Source organism: Dromiciops gliroides, chromosome 3 (assembly GCF_019393635.1).
Source record: "Dromiciops gliroides isolate mDroGli1 chromosome 3, mDroGli1.pri, whole genome shotgun sequence".
Lineage (NCBI taxonomy): Eukaryota > Metazoa > Chordata > Mammalia > Microbiotheria > Microbiotheriidae > Dromiciops > Dromiciops gliroides.
This window is the reverse complement of record NC_057863.1, coordinates 660,912,165-660,928,839: the sequence shown is the minus strand read 5'-3', so window position 1 is coordinate 660,928,839 and position 16,675 is coordinate 660,912,165. Positions and strand designations below refer to the sequence as shown.

The 16,675-nt window shown below is 52.8% G+C and overlaps 2 protein-coding genes and 1 long non-coding RNA gene across 4 annotated transcripts; 2 read left to right on the top strand and 1 right to left on the bottom strand.

Moving 5' to 3' along the window:
- Positions 1 to 1,395: 1,395 nt before the first annotated feature.
- LOC122749905 lies at positions 1,396 to 12,224 on the top strand. Its single transcript, XR_006355721.1, has 3 exons — positions 1,396 to 2,351; positions 11,626 to 11,822; positions 12,130 to 12,224. It is a non-coding gene; the product is annotated as an uncharacterized LOC122749905 (long non-coding RNA).
- On the bottom strand, positions 2,691 to 4,840 carry LOC122749904 (platelet glycoprotein VI-like). Of its 2 annotated transcripts, XM_043996478.1 has the most exons (5): positions 4,749 to 4,840; positions 4,268 to 4,300; positions 3,736 to 4,014; positions 3,159 to 3,440; positions 2,691 to 2,867 (listed from the first exon to the last, which is right to left on the bottom strand). In XM_043996478.1, the coding sequence occupies exons 1-5, from the start codon at positions 4,810 to 4,812 to the stop codon at positions 2,785 to 2,787; spliced, it is 741 nt and encodes a 246-aa protein (XP_043852413.1). In that variant the 5' UTR covers positions 4,813 to 4,840; the 3' UTR covers positions 2,691 to 2,784. The 2 variants fall into 2 exon arrangements, with proteins under 2 accessions (XP_043852413.1, XP_043852412.1); XM_043996477.1 differs by lacking the exon at positions 2,691 to 2,867 and having other exon boundaries at positions 3,030 to 3,440.
- Positions 12,225 to 14,694: 2,470 nt separating the features above from the next.
- Positions 14,695 to 16,223, top strand: LOC122748397 (leukocyte-associated immunoglobulin-like receptor 1). The gene is made up of 4 exons (XM_043994038.1): positions 14,695 to 15,007; positions 15,115 to 15,279; positions 15,396 to 15,568; positions 15,800 to 16,223. The coding sequence occupies exons 1-4, from the start codon at positions 14,695 to 14,697 to the stop codon at positions 15,962 to 15,964; spliced, it is 816 nt and encodes a 271-aa protein (XP_043849973.1). The 3' UTR covers positions 15,965 to 16,223.
- The last annotated feature ends 452 nt before the right edge of the window (positions 16,224 to 16,675 follow it).

Below are 16,675 nucleotides of genomic sequence, written 5' to 3'. Positions count from 1 at the left end.
CAGGTCCTCCTGAATCCAGGGCTGGTGCTTTATCCACTGCACCACCTAGCTGCCCCTGCAATTACTTTAAATCAAGGGGTATTTAGATTTGGACTTCCAAAATGCTTAACAATTAAAAAAATTTTAATTAAAAAATTTGGAAAAAAATTAAGGTGCAATGAATATATATGTAATTTGGAAAGGTTTAAGAGTATAACCCCTCTCCTTCCACGTAGCAGTTTCTGCTATAGGAAAAGGGAGGAATCTGATAACTGGTTCCTAAGTATAATAAGATTTATTATAGTTAAAATATTTTATATAATGATACTTTTAAAATCTTTTGTAGTGCAAGAGTTTAAAATCCGGATAGATTTTAAGCTGTTTTAAGAAGGGAACATGCTATTATATAAAACAATGTCTAATCTGTTTCCAGTATACAATTTGGGATTATTAGATTTATACCTCCCATCCAGAGTCTTTTGTTGTCTGTTATTACGCATTTTTAAGCAAAATCATTTGTGTAACATTGAATTTAGGGATGAAAAAGTATCCACTTAGCATAAGTACTAGTTATATCAAGATAAGATAGGATTTTCCTTAAGGGAATTTCTTTCTGTTGCTAACACAGGCTCCTGGGGTTCCTCAATTCTCTCTTGGTTGGCTCCCTTTCTCTCTATAGTAATATTGGTTCTTGTCCTTTTGATTTTTGACCCCTGCCTCTTCAACGTGCTTGTTATGTTTGTGTCTTCCAGGATCAAAGCCCTACACATCTTCAACTGGTAGTAACTGATGCGACTAAGACTCCCCTCACCCAGGTCCATTGTAATTTCTACTAGGAGCTCTACGTCCCTTCCCAGCTTGAAGCAGTTACAGAAGAATGACCTTCGCCCCTGTTCCTTAGGAATGAGGTGGGGGACGGGATCAGAAATAGCAGAATGGCAGTGAAAAAGAACTGTGCTGGTCTGGCTGGCCCGATTGTTTTGGTTTTCAGTTCCGTAGCATGAAAGTTCTCCTCCCCCATTCTTTTTTGTTTGTTTGTTTTTGTGGGGCAGTGAGGGTTAAGTGACTTGCCTAGGGTCACACAGCTAGTAAGTGTCAAGTGTCTGAGGCCAGATTTGAACTCAGGTCCTCCAGAATCCAAGGCCGGTGCTTTATCCACTGCACCACCTTGCTGCCCCTCCCGGATTCTTTTAGTTCAGCACTGGTCACACCACTTCTAATCCCCTTAAGTCCTGCCCTCAGACACAATGATTCTGCTCAGACAGCCTCCCCACCCCTCAGTGTTCCTCAGTGGGGTCGGGGGAGGGTTTGCGGATGGGGGGGTGGGGTGGGGTGGAGGGAAGAGAATGAATTTCATTTTGGACATAGTGAGTCTGAGATGTCTGCTGGAGTCCTGGAGAGCCGGGCGGGGGAGGGGCTGCCACTTCCCTCTCTCATCACAGAGAACAGAGAGGACTCCCTGCAAAGTGTCCAGTGACCTCTTGGTGGCCTTTTCTCCATCGTGGATCTCCTGGGCCTCGCTGCAGCCTTGGATGCTCCGGGCCACTCTCTGCTCTCTGGGTTTCAGGACAGACCCTGTCTCCCGGCTCTCCTCCTTCCTCTCTGACTACTCCCCCTCTGTCTCCTCTGCACGCTGTTTCATAGTTAGATTGGGGACTTCTTGGGGGCAGGGCCATACTTCACCTCTTTTTGTACCCCTAGCTTAGCACAATGCCGGGAACTTAGTAGGTGCTAGAAGAGGTTATTGACTGAGTGACGCAGGCAGGAGTAAGGCCAGCGAGTGATGGGCAGGCTTGGCAGAGCAAGAACGGGGATGGGATGGTGGGCAAAGGGCCCAAGAGAAGAGGGCCCGCCCCTAGGGGGTCAGATGGGGAGGAGAGCAGAGGGCAGGCAGTGGAGGGGAAATTGAAGGTCAGGGGGCACAGGCACGGGCGCTGTAGCCGCTTAAGGGGATTCCAGAGTTCATGGACATGCAGGTGGGGCTTTGGGGGGATATGACCATCTCTGTGTGTGGCAGGGGTGAAGTCGGGGTGTTGGGAGGAGAGCGAGGCGTAGGAAGGCCCTTAGGAGGAGGGCAGGGGTTTGGGAGGAGAGAAAGATGGTGAGCCAGATGTGAACCAACGGAGGGGGAAGGACAGGCACAGCGTCCTTGTAGACAGCGGCCACGGGGACTCTGGGCGGGCAGAAGGAGAGAGGAAGGAAGAGGCTGAAGAGAAAGTAGGTTTGTTCCCCAGGGAGCGGGCATCAGGGATGGGGGCAAGGGAAGGAGCAGCGGATGGGGAGCGGGCCTTGAACGAGGCAGCTCGAAGAGACTGCTGACTGACAGAGTGAGTCCGGGACACGAGGGTGGTCGCAGAGGTCTGTGGAGAGAGGTAAGTGGCCCCTGCCCTCTGTGGATCTCAGCCACCTGGCCGGTGTTGGTGAGTGCAGAGGTACTTCCTAACTAGAGCGTGCCTGAGGGGTCTCTGCTTTCCCAGGATGTCACTGGCCCGGCTCTCTGACTCTCCTCTGGGGGTCTCTTGGTGGGGCCACTGGAGACTCTCAATTCTGCTTGTGATGATGCAGTGAGTCCCGTGCTCCTTCCCCCACCCTTAGCATTGATGCTCCTGATGGATGATGATGCTCCTGAAGGAGCAGACACCCAGGTGCCCAGGTCACCCTCCTCCTCATAGGGAAGCCCCCTGTCCCGACACATCCCCAGGACAGAGAGGTGACATTGACCTGCTGGCTGGTTTATTGTCTGTGCTTGCACTGGAGGGTAGGACGCTCGGGGTGGGGGGATCTCGTTCCTCCTCTGGATCTCTCTCAGCTGATCCATGCCTGGGACAGCAGAGTACCCAGGGCCACCAGGATGTTGCTCCCCACAGTGTAATCCTGGGATTGGGAGACTGAGGGATAAAGGCCTTTACTGAGAGGCCTTGGGTGCAGCCCCAGCCCCAACCCCTACCCTCCACCAGCTCTCCTCCTGGAGTGACCCTTCTTACCCTCCCCCCTGAGCTACCCTCAGCCTGGGCCCCAGGCCCCCAGCAGTGGATGGGAAGCCAGGAAGGCCTCAGTCCTTGCCTCTGACTAATCTCTTGGGGCTTCGGCTGAACCCGGTGCTTTTGGAAGCCCCCTGTGGCTCTGCACCCCTCTGACCTCTGGCACCCCCGAGGGAAGGGGGCAGGCTGAGCACCCACCGGTGAGCACCAGGGGGTCGCTGGGCACGGACCACATGAGGGGCTCTGAGCTGACAAAGCCGATGCAGGAGTAGACGCCCCCGTGTTTGGCGCTGACCCTGGGGAACATGAGCTCTATCTCCGAGTCCGGGGCCAGCCGATACATGGGTGGGATGAACCCTTTATCCTGGTACACGATCAGCCGGTCCAGCGAATTCTCTGACCAGCACTTAAAGGACACGGCCCTGCCTGGGGCCACCTTGGTGCCCGGCTTGACTGACAGGAAGGGTTTGGGGAGCACACCTGTGGGAGAAGACCTCTTGGTTCAGAGGGACCCTCCGCAGGTCCCCAGTCCCACCAACTCGCCTTCTCCCTGGGGCTGAGGGGACAATGTCTGTGTGTCCCCGGGTTCTTAAGCTGGAGATCCGGCTGGGGGGAGGAGGAGGGGGGAGATGAAGAGAGGGAGGAGGGGGAGGGGGGGGAAGGAAGAAGAGGAAAGGAGGGAGGGGAGAGGGAGAAGAAAAAGGGCAGGGGGACAAAGAGGAGGGGAGCGGAAGCCCGTCTGTCCCCATTTCACTGATGGGGGGCTCCCCCTCACCGGCCACAGCCAGGTTCATGCTCTCGCTGGGCGGGGACCAGGCGGTCCGGGTCTGGTACACGCAGCTGTAGATGCCGGCCATGGTGTGCTTCATCTTGGGGAAGGAGAAGAGAACCTCGTTCCAGACGGGGTGCTGACCTTCCATAAAGTCCAAGTCCTCCTCTTTCTGGAGGAGGAACAGCTGGGCCTCGGGGGGGCCCCGGCAACGGATGGACACTGGCATCCCCACGGGGATCACGCCGCCGGTCTCGAAGATGATCTGGGGCATGGGCAGTGTTTCTGGAAGGGAAGCCGACCCTGCAGTTCCAGGTGGCCCCCAGTGCCCGAGGGGGGCCCCCTTCCTGGCACCCCCTCCTCCCCGCACCCCTCCCCCACAGCACCCTCTTCCTCCCCGGCCCCACCTCTCTCGCACCCCTCCCCCACAGCACCCTCCTCCTCCCCGGCCCCTCCTCCCCGCACCCCTCCTCCACAGCACCCCCCCCCCCCCGCCCATCCAGGGAGGCTGCTGGGCGGGGGAAACCCCCGGACTCACCATTCTGCGCCCTGATCTGGCTCAGGTACAAGCCTGTCAAAGGGGATCTGGTGAGAGGCCGCCCCCCCCCCCCCCCCCGCTACCCTCCAAACCTGGCTCCTCCTGCCTTTTTTTTTTTTTTTTTTTTTTAGTGAGGCAATTGGGGTTAAGTGACTTGCCCAGGGTCACACACCTAGTAAGTGTTAAGTGTCTGAGGCCGTATTTGAACTCAGGTCCTACTGACTCCAGGGCTGGTGCTCTATCCACTGCGCCACCTAGCTGCCCCTCCCCCTGCTTTGACAGAGGTGGACACGAGTCCCAGAAAGATGGCAAGGAAAGGCAGGCTTATGGAGAGTCTGGGGTTCGAATCCCACACCCCACCGTGGGGCTGTAGGTTGGTGGCCTCACCTCTGTGGGACTCGGTTCCCACACCCGCTCCCGGGAACCCCCGGCAGCCTGCGAGCCCAAGGTCATGGCGTGGCCGCCCCCGGTCAGGACTCACCGAGGCAGAGCAGGGCCGGCAGCCGAGGCATCATGGTCCAGAACCAGGCGGCCAGGGAGCACATGGGAGCCACAGCAGGTCCCAGCTCCCCGAGCCGGAGCAGCTCTGCCATTGGCCCCGCCCCGCCCACATGATTCCGCCTAGGACTGAGCCAGGGGGGTGGCCTATGACTGGCAGGCAGGGGCTTCCCGGGTCTTGGGCTCTTCTTCTGTGCACCAGGGGGTGGGGGTGGGGCGGGCCCAATTCCTCCTGGCATCTGGCCAAACAGAGGAGTTTGCTCCTAGAGGCTGTGGGCGGGGCTTTATGATTGGGGGGGGTGGGGTGGGGGTGGGGGTGGGGCTGGGATGGGAGACTAGGGAGTGAGGCAGGGGCCGCCCACCCACCACGCTGGGCAAGGTTCACTAAGGCGTGGCGCCTGGGACCCGTGAGGCTTCTTCCAATGGGATGTTTGAGCTACAGAGGCTTGAGTTGGAGCTCGTGTCGGAGTCGGCTGCAGATGCTCCCCTCCCCCCCCCCCCCCGGGGCAGGGCTCCCATCTCCGGGGTCTCGGTGGCGTCAGTTTTAGCCCAGCACCCGTCGGGGGTGCGGTGGGTGGGGGTGGGATCAGGAGACCGGCCGCAGCCACTGGCCCCGGCTGGACTCCCCTCCCCTCCCCCGCCCCGCCAACGCATCATCTCTGTCCCCAAAATGCCGGTCACACGCGCGGCGGCCAGGACGCTTGGCCGAGGCCCGGGCCCACGCACGCGGTTATTGAGGGGAGCTGCGGTTCTAGGCCACCCTGGGCCCCTCCCCCACCCCCAGCATCACGCTTGGGGAAGGAACATTTGACCGGGGGGGGGGGGGGCGGGGGAGGGGGAGAGGGGACTGAGGCCCGTAAGCTGCCTTGTTCAAGGTCTCCCCGGGAGCCGGGGCCGGGGGCCTGTGGAGCAGAGGCAGGGGTCGGGGGAAGGCGGGGGGCGGAGCAGCAGCAGCCCCGCGCCCTTTCTTGCCCTGGCTCACTCCCTGGAGGCAGTGAAGACCCCCGCTTTCTCCTCAGCAAGCCCGGTTCAGAAGCCAGAGCTGGGCATGGGAGCGGGGAGAAGTGGGGCCGAAGCTCCCAGGACTCCTTGGGAGGTCTGTGGTGTGTGATGGGATGGCCCCTGGCCGGGCGCGGACGTGGCCGGAGGCGGGGGAGTCACCGTGGGGTCGGGGGTGGAGGGAGGATCAGAGACCCTCTTGTAACGGCCCTGGAGGGGTCCAGAGACCCTCCAATCCATCCCTTTCAATGGAAGCCATTGGGTGAGACTGACATTGCACCGCAGCGCCCCTCCCCCTCCCCCAGACCCCCACCATGTGCTCCCTCCCTGCCCATTCTCCTCTGCCTTGGTGAGTCCTGGGGCTGGCAGGGTTGGGGACAGGGATATGAAGGGGAGAGCTGGGGGTGGGGAGGGGGAAGGTTTGGGGGTTCCAAGACAGTTCACCTGAAGGTTTAAAAGCCTGAGTGCAGACCCGAGACCCCCTCTTCTGTCAGTCAAGGCAAGGGAGGGAGCCGGAGTTGGAGGAATGGGGGGGGCAGAGCTGAGGGAAGGGCGTTAAGTATGAGGGGTTCCTCCTATAGGGCTAGGTCTGGGCCAAAGGATCGGGGCACAGGAGGGGCCGTTCTGGTAGCCCCCCCCCCCCAAAGCAGCTCCTCTCCCTTGGGCATGAGAGCCAGGGTCCAGGGGGGTCTGCCACTAATAGTTCTAGCTCCCATTTGAACAGCCTCTCCAGGTCTTCCCTCTGAGTCATAGCAGGTATCGTCCAACCTGACCATGCATAGCTCGTGGCCCCTGTGGGGGGATGCAGGGTTATCCTGTGCCAGGCTGCGCCAGGGCCAGGTCAGTGCTGTCTGGAGGAGGGGTCTTGCTTGCTGCAGTTGCTCCGGGTACCCAGAAGGTTGACTTCATCCTCAGGGCTATGAGGGGGAGCAGTGGGGGAGCCCAGTGACCCCCTGGGGCTTGTGGTGACAGGTGAGGAGATAACCTGTGGCTATGGGCTATGACTGCCCTTGGCTGGACCGGAGGGCAGCCTGCCTAGCAGACCGTCCCTGCTGTCAGCTCCTGTTTCTTCCTTGCCCCAGTTCCAGGCCTCCCCATTTGGGGAGGGCAGTCCTCCTCCTCCATTCCGCTCCTCATAAAACTGGCTTCCAGCCCTTGGGAAAGGCAGTCCCAGTTTGAGACCTCAGAGGAGACCAGGCCTTTAAGTTCTGCCATCTGTGAAGGGCCTAGGGATGGGGGTCTCAAGATGAGCATCCTGGATGGGGGGGGGCAGGAAAAGCCTCTCAGCCGCCCCCCCCCTTCACACTTTCCCGATTCACACCTTTCCCAGTTCACACCTGGGGAGGGGGTGGCAGAGGTGCAGGAGCTGTCTAGAGTTCACCCCGGGGTCTCTCCAGGTGTGTACTCTACACCTTCCCCTGCTCGGCAGAAAGAGGTGACTGTCCTGAATGAGCCTTCCATCTTCTCTCAGCCCCGGAACCAGCTTCCCCAGGCCAGCTTCCCCATCCCTGCAGTGACTGGTGCAGGGGTTTGCCGATGCGGTAGCTTTCTCAGCTCTTCTTTCTTGGGGTCAGACCCCAGTGCCTCCTGGTGCTCAGCCCTGTTTTCTTCCGTTTTGTCTCAGTGCTCCCCCACTTGCCCTGAGCCCCCTGGACTGACTCATGGGGGCCTGGCTTGGGGAGGCTGAGAGGTCAAGAGGTACTAAAGAGCTCCTGGGGCAAGGCCAGAGAGAGAGGGGTCCATGGGCTGCTTCCTTCAGAATTAGCATAGAGTTGGGACCCAGGGGGATAATTAGCAGGCGGGAGAGGCAGGGCTGAGCCAGAAGAGATGGAGGGATGGGAGTGGCCACTTCATCCCCTCCCCCTTCTCCTTTCCCAATTCTGAGGACGGTCTGTACCTCACAGGCAGAGCTGAGCTTCCGGTCTGAGTGCCTAGGCCCTCTTAGCTCAGGGCTAGCTTGGGCAGTCTGTATTGGGAGCTCTGGGGAGGATGCTCCCCCTTCTGTTCTTGACAAGACCTGCCTCTTCTCTGCCAGAGCTCCCCTTTGGGAACTACACCTTTGGCAGTGTCATCTACATGGGCCTGGCCTGGTGGATCGTCATTGCCCTGGGTGCCCTGTTGGACAAGGCTGGCATGGATAGAGATGGTGCTGAGCCATTCCCAAGAAATGTCCTCAGAGCTACCTTAGGCACATTTGGAGCTGGAAATAAGAGAGACGTTTTCACTGGGTGTGTGGTCTCTGTATCAGGGACAGGGAGGGGCCATCTGTGTAGAAGGATGGAAGACAGTCCAGGAATCAGAGAATGCTTCTTAGAGGAGGCAGTGGGAAGGAAGGAAGATAGAAAAAAGCAGGGACAGACATCTCTCTATCCTAGATGTGGGGCAAAACGTTCTGAAGGATGAAGTTCTGCTGAGTCAGTTGTAAATGACTTTAATGAGGGAAGAAGTGGGGAAGGGAGCACGTAAGAGAGACTGATGTGGCCGCATAGGGAGCTCTCTGATAAACTCCCCTTTTCAAATGACATCAAATGTCTGCAGCTAGCAAGGAGCAATGAGCAGGGTGGTGGAGTAGCTGAAAGAGCCTTCCTTGTCTTTGGAGGGAAAGGTTCAGGCTTTTTGATTTATTCTCAGTGTGACTTCAGGCAAATATTTCCACTCCCTTGGCCTAAGTTTATTTGTCAAGTGAAGGATTGCACTCAATGACCTTCAAAGTACCTCCTACCAGGCCTGATAGTCTGAAATGGCCTTTTCTCTCTCTCTCTCTCTCTCTTTTTTTTTTTGCAGGGCAATGAGGGTTAAGTGACTTGCCCAGGGTCACACAGCTAGTGTCAAGTGTCTGAGGCCGGATTTGAACACAGGTACTCCTGAATCCAGGGCCAGCGCTTTACCACTGTGCCACCTAGCTGCCCCTTCTCTCTTTTTTCTTGTCTTTCCTTTTCTTGTTTTTTCTTTCTTTTCTCTTCCTTTCCTTTCTCTTCTTTTTCTTATTTTTCAAAAGTAGAGCCTAGATAAGCCCTGCTGGACATTGACCATTCTGGCTTCTAGACTCCTTCAGGATGATTTTGGGCTGAGACTGGACAGGTGCTGCTCTTCACTTGGAAAAATGCTCTCCCTGCCTCTCGCTCACTGTTGAGGGCACAAGAGAGGAACAACAAAAGAGGGGACTAATGGATTTTAATTCCCAGAGCAAGAGGAGAGGAGACTGTGTATGTGGGGAAATGGGCAGAGGGGTATGTGTGTGTGTGTGTGTGTGCATGTATATGTGTGTGTGAGACAACAGCTCATTATTTTGCTCTGCCGGGCCTTGCTGACCCCACCTCCAGACTTCTATTTATGACAGAGAAGATGGGATTTAGGGGATAGTAAGGAGCCTCCAAGAGCCCTCTGAACACATCAGTTCTCCCCTAGATATGATGAGGTACCCCGGGGCAGGGCCTAGCTTGGCCAACACTCAGGGGAGCAGAGTTCAGGCCCTAGGAGCATCCTACTGATGGGGGTGTGGGGAGATAGTGCTCAGCTGGGCACAGGGGTCACGGGACAGAGGGAATGGAAGTCACCAGAAGGATAAAGATGAGGGTTGAGGGTCAGAAGGCATAGGGGAAAGATGAAATGTCAAAAAGTTATGGTCAGGGGCAGCTTGGTGGCGCAGTGGATAGAGCACTGGCCCTGGAGTCAGGAGTACCTGAGTTCAAATCCGACCTCAGACACATAACACTTACTAGCTGTGTGACCCTGGGCAAGTCACTTAACCCCAATTGCCTCACTAAAAAAAAAAAAAAAGGTAAATGGCTCAAATTCCCTCATTACATGAAAAAGAGAATGTCTTGGGGGCAGCTAGGTGGCCCAGTGGATAAGGCACCAGCCTTGGATTCAGGAGGACTTGAGTTCAAACCCAGCCTCAGACACCAGCTGTGTGACCCTGGGCAAGTCACTTAACTCCCATTGCCCTGGAAGAAAACAAAATAAAATGTTCATTAAAAAAAAAGAGAATGTCTTGTTCAACTCCATCCTTATTTTATCCACAGGAAACACATTTAATACAAACATATATATATATGTATGTATGTGTATGTATGTATGTATGTATCTTGAGCAAACCAGACATGGCTAGTTTTCTCTTCCCATTATGAATCCTCTGATGTTGGTGAGGTCTGTATTGCATGAGAAGGCTTTCTGGTACTTGCTATGTTTCTAGGCATTCTGATGTTTAATTAGGTTCGACCTGTCATGGAAGGCTTTTCCACATTCATTAGATTGAGGAGGCATCTCTTCAGCTTGAATCAGTTATTATAATGAATAAAGTATGAGGGATTATTGACTGTAGTTCTTTTCCACATCCATTATGTGTATGTGGATTCTCTCCAATCTTAATCTTGTGGTGCTATATAAGGTCTGAGTCTATAATGGAACCTTTCTTATATCCTTTTTTTTTTTTTTTTTAGTGAGGCAATTGGGGTTAAGTGACTTGCCCAGGGTCACACAGCTAGTAAGTGTTAAGTGTCTGAGGCTGGATTTGAACTCAGGTCCTCCTGACTCCAGGGCCAGTGCTCTATCCACTGTGCCATCTAGCTGCCCCTCTTATATCCTTTAAATTGGTAAGGTTTCTGGAAGGACTTGCATGAACTGATGATGAGTGAGATGAACAGAACCAGGAGAACATTGTACACAGTATCATCAACATTATGTATTGATCAACTGTGATTGACTTGATTCTTCTCAGCAATACAACAGTACAAGACAATTCCAAAGGACTCATGATGGAAAAGGCTCTCCAAATCCAGAAAAAAAAAAGAACTGTGGAATAATGGATGCGGATTGAACCCTACTATTTCTTTTGTTTTTGGTGCTGTTGTTTTTCTTTTTTGAGGTTTTTCCTTTTTGCTCTGATTCTTCTCTTATAACATGACTAATGCAGAAATATGTTTAATGTGATTGTACATATATAACCTGTATCAGATTGCTTGCTGTCTTGGGGAGGGGGGGAAGGAGAAAAATTTGAAACTAGAAACCTTATAAAAACAAATGTGGAAAACTATCTTTACATGGAACTGGAAAATAATAAAATACTTTTATAATTAAAAAAAGAAAGAAACACTTTCACCTTTAAAAAAATGGTAAGGTTTCCCTCCAGTATGAAGCTTTTATATAGAATAAGATGTGAGAGCTAAGTATTCAGCTTTCCTACATCCATTACACTTATGGGGCTAGCTTCCAGGATGAATCCTCTGGTAACTGGTTTTGACCTGCTATAGAAGGCCATTGTACCTCCATCACATTCTCTCTAGGATTATTCAGCTGTTGTTGGAAAAAAAAAAGTATGAAGATTTCTTGAATGCCGTCCCACATTCATTGAGATTTTAAGATTTTTCTCCACCAGGAATTATCTAATGGCTAATGAAGTTTAATGTGTCCCCAAAGAGTTTCTCACATTCATTCCATTTATAAAATATCTCTCTAGTGTGAATCCTGGCCCGTGTCAAATAAAGCCTGGGTTCTGAGCAAAGGCTCTCCCATCCTCATACCTTGCAAAGGTAAGGCTTCCTTCTAATATGAACTGTCCGATGTTGACTATGGCTTGATTTCACAGTGAATGGGCTCCTGCATTCTTTACATCTACAAGGTTTCTCTCCAGGGTGAATCCTCCCATATGGAGTAAGCTTTGTGTTTTCCATTTTCCCACATTCATTGTGTTTTCAAAGCTTTCCGCTGATGTGGCTCTTTGGATATTCAGTAAAGTACGAGAACTTTCCTACATTCATTTATAGGACTTCTCTCCAAGAGGAATGCTCTGCTGTGCCTTCCCTGAAGCCCTTCCCATGGTTGGTAGATTCATGACATTTCTCTTCACTATGAATCTGCAGAGATTTAATTATAAGGATGAAGATCTGGTAGAAGAGGCCAAGGAGAGGTCAGACTGGTGGAAGGGAGCAGTGTCATGGAAGCCCAGAGAGAAGTGGGCCAAGAGAACAAGCACTGATTAGTCACTTATGAGCTGGGCACTGTGTGCTAAGTGATTTACAAATATTTTCTCATTTGATCCTCAGAGTAACCCTGCAAGGTAAGTGCTATTATTTCCCCCATCTTACAACTAAGGAAACTGAGGCAGAGAGAGGAGAAGTGACTTGACCAGGGTCACACAGCTAGTGAGTGTCTGATACAGGACAATAGGGTGGGGTGAGGCTCAGACACCCTACAGCTTCATGTTCAGTGGGGTTGGAGCTCAGACACCCTACAGTAGCATGTCCAGTGGGGTGGGGGGTGCGTCTTAGACACCCTTCAATATCATGTACAGTGCAGTGAGGGCTCAGACGCCCTATACTTACTAGCTGTGTGACCCTGGGCCCTTATTTGTTAAAATGTGCTAGAGAAAGAAATGGCAAACCATTCCAGTAGCTTCGCCAAGAAAACCGCAAATAAAGTCATGAAGGAGAGTGGGATGTGACTGAAAGGAATGAACGACGTTGTGGCAGGTGATTATGATGAATACTATTATGCTGTAAGGAGCGATGAAAGGGATTGTTTCAGAAAAACCTGGGACAATTTGAGTGACCTGTTAATGAATGAGGTGAACAGAACCAGAGCAATGTATACACATTCATATAATTTACACATCATTTATTATGACAATAATGGTGTAAAGACTTTAAAAGACTTAGGGACTCTCATCAACATAATGGCCAACCATAAATCCAAAGGAGGCATGATGAAATATTCTGTCCACCTTCAGACCAAGAGGTAATGGACCCAAGAGTTTAGATTGAAACAAATTTATTTTTGGACATGGCCGATGCAGGCATTTGTTCTGCTTGGCTAAACAATCTTTCTTTCTTTTTTTTTGTTGTTTGTTTTCTTTTTTGTTTTTTTGGTGAGGCAATGAGGTTAAGTGACTTGCCCAGGGTCACACAGCTAGTAAGTGTCAAGGGTCTGAGGCCGGATTTGAACTCAGGTCCTCCTGAATCCAGGGCTGGTGCTCTATCCACTGCATCACCTAGCTGCCCTAAACAATCTTGCTTGCTTTCTCAATGGGTCCGGGATGGGGAGGAAGGAGGGAGAGAATTTGGAATGGAAAATAAAATTGAAATAAAAAAAAGATAACTAGTTCTGTTTTGAACATGTCAAACTTGAGGTGCCTATGAGTCATTAGGATGTCATCAGCTGGCAGGTATGACTTCCTTCCCCAAGGTTACCAAGGACTCTGTGGTCCTTCAGTGAATAGCTAGCCCTGTAATTCCATCAGGTTAACAAAATAGCTTGTTTTGTGGCTCAGCAGAATCTAAAAGAATTGAAACCTAGGTCATGTATAGCATGAGCCCCTCCCAGTTTTTAAGCATCCTACAGAGGATGTGAACCACTCAAGGTTTCCTGTCCTTCACAAGCTATCACTGTAACCACGAAGCCTGAAAGAGGCAAGCCTTAACACCTTGTCCTCTATTAGCCAGATTTTTCTCTCCCACGATTTCACCATGGGTTGGGGGCAGGGGGAAAGCCATTGATTAGTCCCTCACTCTAGACAGAAGGCAGACTTCTTTGGCTTCTCCATTTCCATTTTCTTCAACTATGGAAAATGCTCTCAGACCACCAAAGGATAGAAGAGAATGATGGAGGGAATGAAAAGATGAGAAATTATCAGGGAAGCCTCTGTCTTTAGTGTGTTCAAGGCTTGCTGTGCCATTGATAGTAGTCTCCCAGGAGGTGTGCAGAATGGGCATGGATTAATATTCCAATTTTGCAAAAGAGAAAGAACCTGGATAATGTGAACTGTGAGCTAAGGAAATCATGAACACAAGAAACTCAGAAAAGAAAATGAGGTACCAAAGATATTTATAGCAGTATCATTTGTAATGGTAAAAACACTGGAACCTCTTGAAATATCCAAGAAACAACAACAAAAGAAAAGAAAAGAAAAGAAAAATCCAAGAAACAGTGAAACAAACTGGTGCATTCACATAAGGAAATGCTTGAATGCGATTTGGGTCAAGAAGTATGGGGATTCAAAGGTATCTATGAAGATCTTTGTGAAATAATGCAAATCAGAAAAAAAAATCGGAGCAGGAAGATGGGTATTAATATACTCATTATAGGGGGTGGCTAGGTGGTGCAATGGATAAAGCACCAACCCTGGATTCAGGAGACCTGAGTTCAAATCCGGCCTCAGACACTTGACACTTACTAGCTGTGTGACCCTGGGCAAGTCATTTAACCCTCATTGCCCCACCAAAAAGAAAAAAGAAAAGAGAAGTGAGAGAGGAACTTTGAGGTGAGGGAAGGCTGAGGGAAGTCCTGTGACTCATCTCAGGCCACAATACGGCCAACCCATGGCTGTTCTGAGAGGAAACTGAGACCTTGGGTTATGTGGGTGACCAGGAGGCAGGTACGCCCCTGCCACATCCTTTGTCAGTGCCTGGGCTCAGCCCCAGCTCCACATGCTAACACAGACCTTGGCAGGAGGCCACAGGACAATGTGTTCCTGGAAATCTGTCCTCTGCCTGGGTGAGGATGGATGATCCAGAAGGGAAGGCTGAGGGAGGGAGGGAGGGGTCTTTAACTTGGCTGGGGTTCAATCCTGTGTAAAAGAAGGCTGAAGTAGAGGCAAAGGGACCGAGGCATTCAGGAGGCTCCCTGGAGATTAACCTCCGGGGGGTGGGCATTGGGCCTGGTACTGCCACTCATTTGGACCTTTCCCCCAGGGCTCTGTCTTGGCTACATGAGTGGGGCAAGAGTGGGTAAGTCATGTCCCCCCAGCTCAGGACCTCCAGGCACCCCAGAGCTGGAGGAGCAGCAAGGTGGTCCTGATGGGGGGGGTCTGGAGTTAGAGAACAAGGTTTCTGAGGCCCCTCTGGGCCTCAGTTTCCCTGACAAGGTGGGCTCTGAGGTCTCCTCTGGGATCCCTGTGATGCCTATGGGGTGGGGTTAGGGGCTCGGGAAACCCCATGGGAATCTGGATCGATTCTCTCCCAGGGAAACTCCACAAACCTTCCCTCTGGGCCATACCAAGTCCCACCATCCCTGTGGGGTCACCTGTGAGTATACACTGTCGGGGTCCACCTGGAGCCCGCCTGTACTACGTGGAGAAGGCGGGCAGACCAGAGTCTTTGCTGAAGACTCACCAGCCTTGGCCTCGGAATGAAGTTTCATTTTTCATCTCTGCCGTGACGCCACTCAACGCCGGGCCTTACCGCTGCTCCTACCAACTGTTGGCTCAATGGTCAGAGCCCAGCGATGTCCTGGAGCTAATGCCCAGAGGTGAGGGGGACCCTGCTGGGCCAGATCAGGGAGAGTGGGGGAGGGAGCTTGGTGGCAGGGTAGGGGAGACCCGGCTCTAGCCCTCTGACTGCCTCTGTCTTCTCCAGGGGTCCCCCCAAGGGAACCCCACTTGCAGATGGAGCTGGGCAGCTCCACAGCTCTGGCTGAGCCGGGGCCCAAGGCTGAGCTGGGCCCCAAGGCTAAGCTGGGCCCCACGGCTGAGCCGAGCCCCACTGTGGATGGAGGCCCCAGTGGGCCAGAAGCAGTAGCTGGTGAGTGACTGGGGACTCTCAGGGCTGGGGAGAACTGGGAGAAGGAGTGAGGGGCCTGGCCCTTTGTGGGCCATCCTCGCTAGACTTCCCACTGACCCCAGGCTTTGTCTGTCCAGAGTCCACCCTCCAGGATTACACGAGGCCCAATCTCCTCCGGGTGGGTCTGGCTTGTCTGGTCCTGGCAGTTCTGTGGGTTCTGCTGATTTGTTCTGGCTGCAGGGATGTGTCCCCCCCTCCCCCACTCTGGCAGCCTCTGCCCTCAACATCAAGGACCCTCCCATTTTCTCAGGTAACAGAGAACACAAAATTCCCACTTGTCTGAGCCTGGGGGAAGGGGTCTTAGGTGAAGATTCCTGATGGGGAAGTGGACGGAAAGTGACTTGCTGAAGGTCTCATTGGTGGGTCTGAGATGGTCAGTTATCAGAGGAAGCAGAGGGCTCAGGACGAGGGTAATTGTAAAGGGGAAACCCCTCTTCCCATCTCCTGCTCCATCTCACTCATCCCCTATGCCTCCTCCAAGCAGAGACATCCTGGGATATCTTCTTCCTGCCTGGGGAGGCTGCGCCAGCCTCTTGTGCTCACGGCTGAGGAGGATTTTCTCATTGGGAATGCCCCATACCAGCTTGGATTTAGCCCCAAAGAACCCCTAATCCCTACCTCACCTCTCTTCCAGGTAGCACGCTGAGGTCAAAGGTTTGCCAAACCCTTTTCAGGTGTTCCCTCCTGCATCATTCTGACCAACTGCTGGGTCCAGTCTTGTGCTGACTCTAATCTGTCCCTCCTGATGTACCTTTGCCACCTTGTGCTCCCATCAGGGAGCACTGGACATTTCACTGCTCCCCTCCCAACCCCTCCCCCTCAATGCTTGGACATGATTATGGATCTACTTGAGATAGTTTATTCTTCTGTGTGAATGTGATTTCCCCTCAATAGAGGTAAGCTTCAAGGTTTCTCACCTTTGTATCTAGTACCTACCTAGCACATAGTAGATGCTTTATAAAGACTTGAATCCGTGAAAAAGACGTCCCTGAGTTTTCTTTTCACACCTTTGCCCCCCCCCCAACCCGTGATTCCCAAAGTGTGTGGCATCCTCCCTGGTCCTTCCCTGCCATACAGGACCCACTCCCTTATAACCCATGTCAGTTGGACCCGCTTGTTGACTGCTTTTGGTCAGGAAGACTCTCAAGGGCATGAGTGCATGGCTGTCCAGAGATGCAGTGGCTAGGGCTGTGTGGGGCCAGGTTAGAGGGGTGTGTGTGTGTGTGCGTGCTTGAGTGTGTGTGAGTGTGTGTGTGAGTGAGTGCACGCTGGGCAGGGAGGCCGGGACTCAGGAGAGGCTGCAGGGCCAGGGACCTTCCCCGAAGAGGGGATCTCTGAAAGAAAGTCAGGCAGGAGG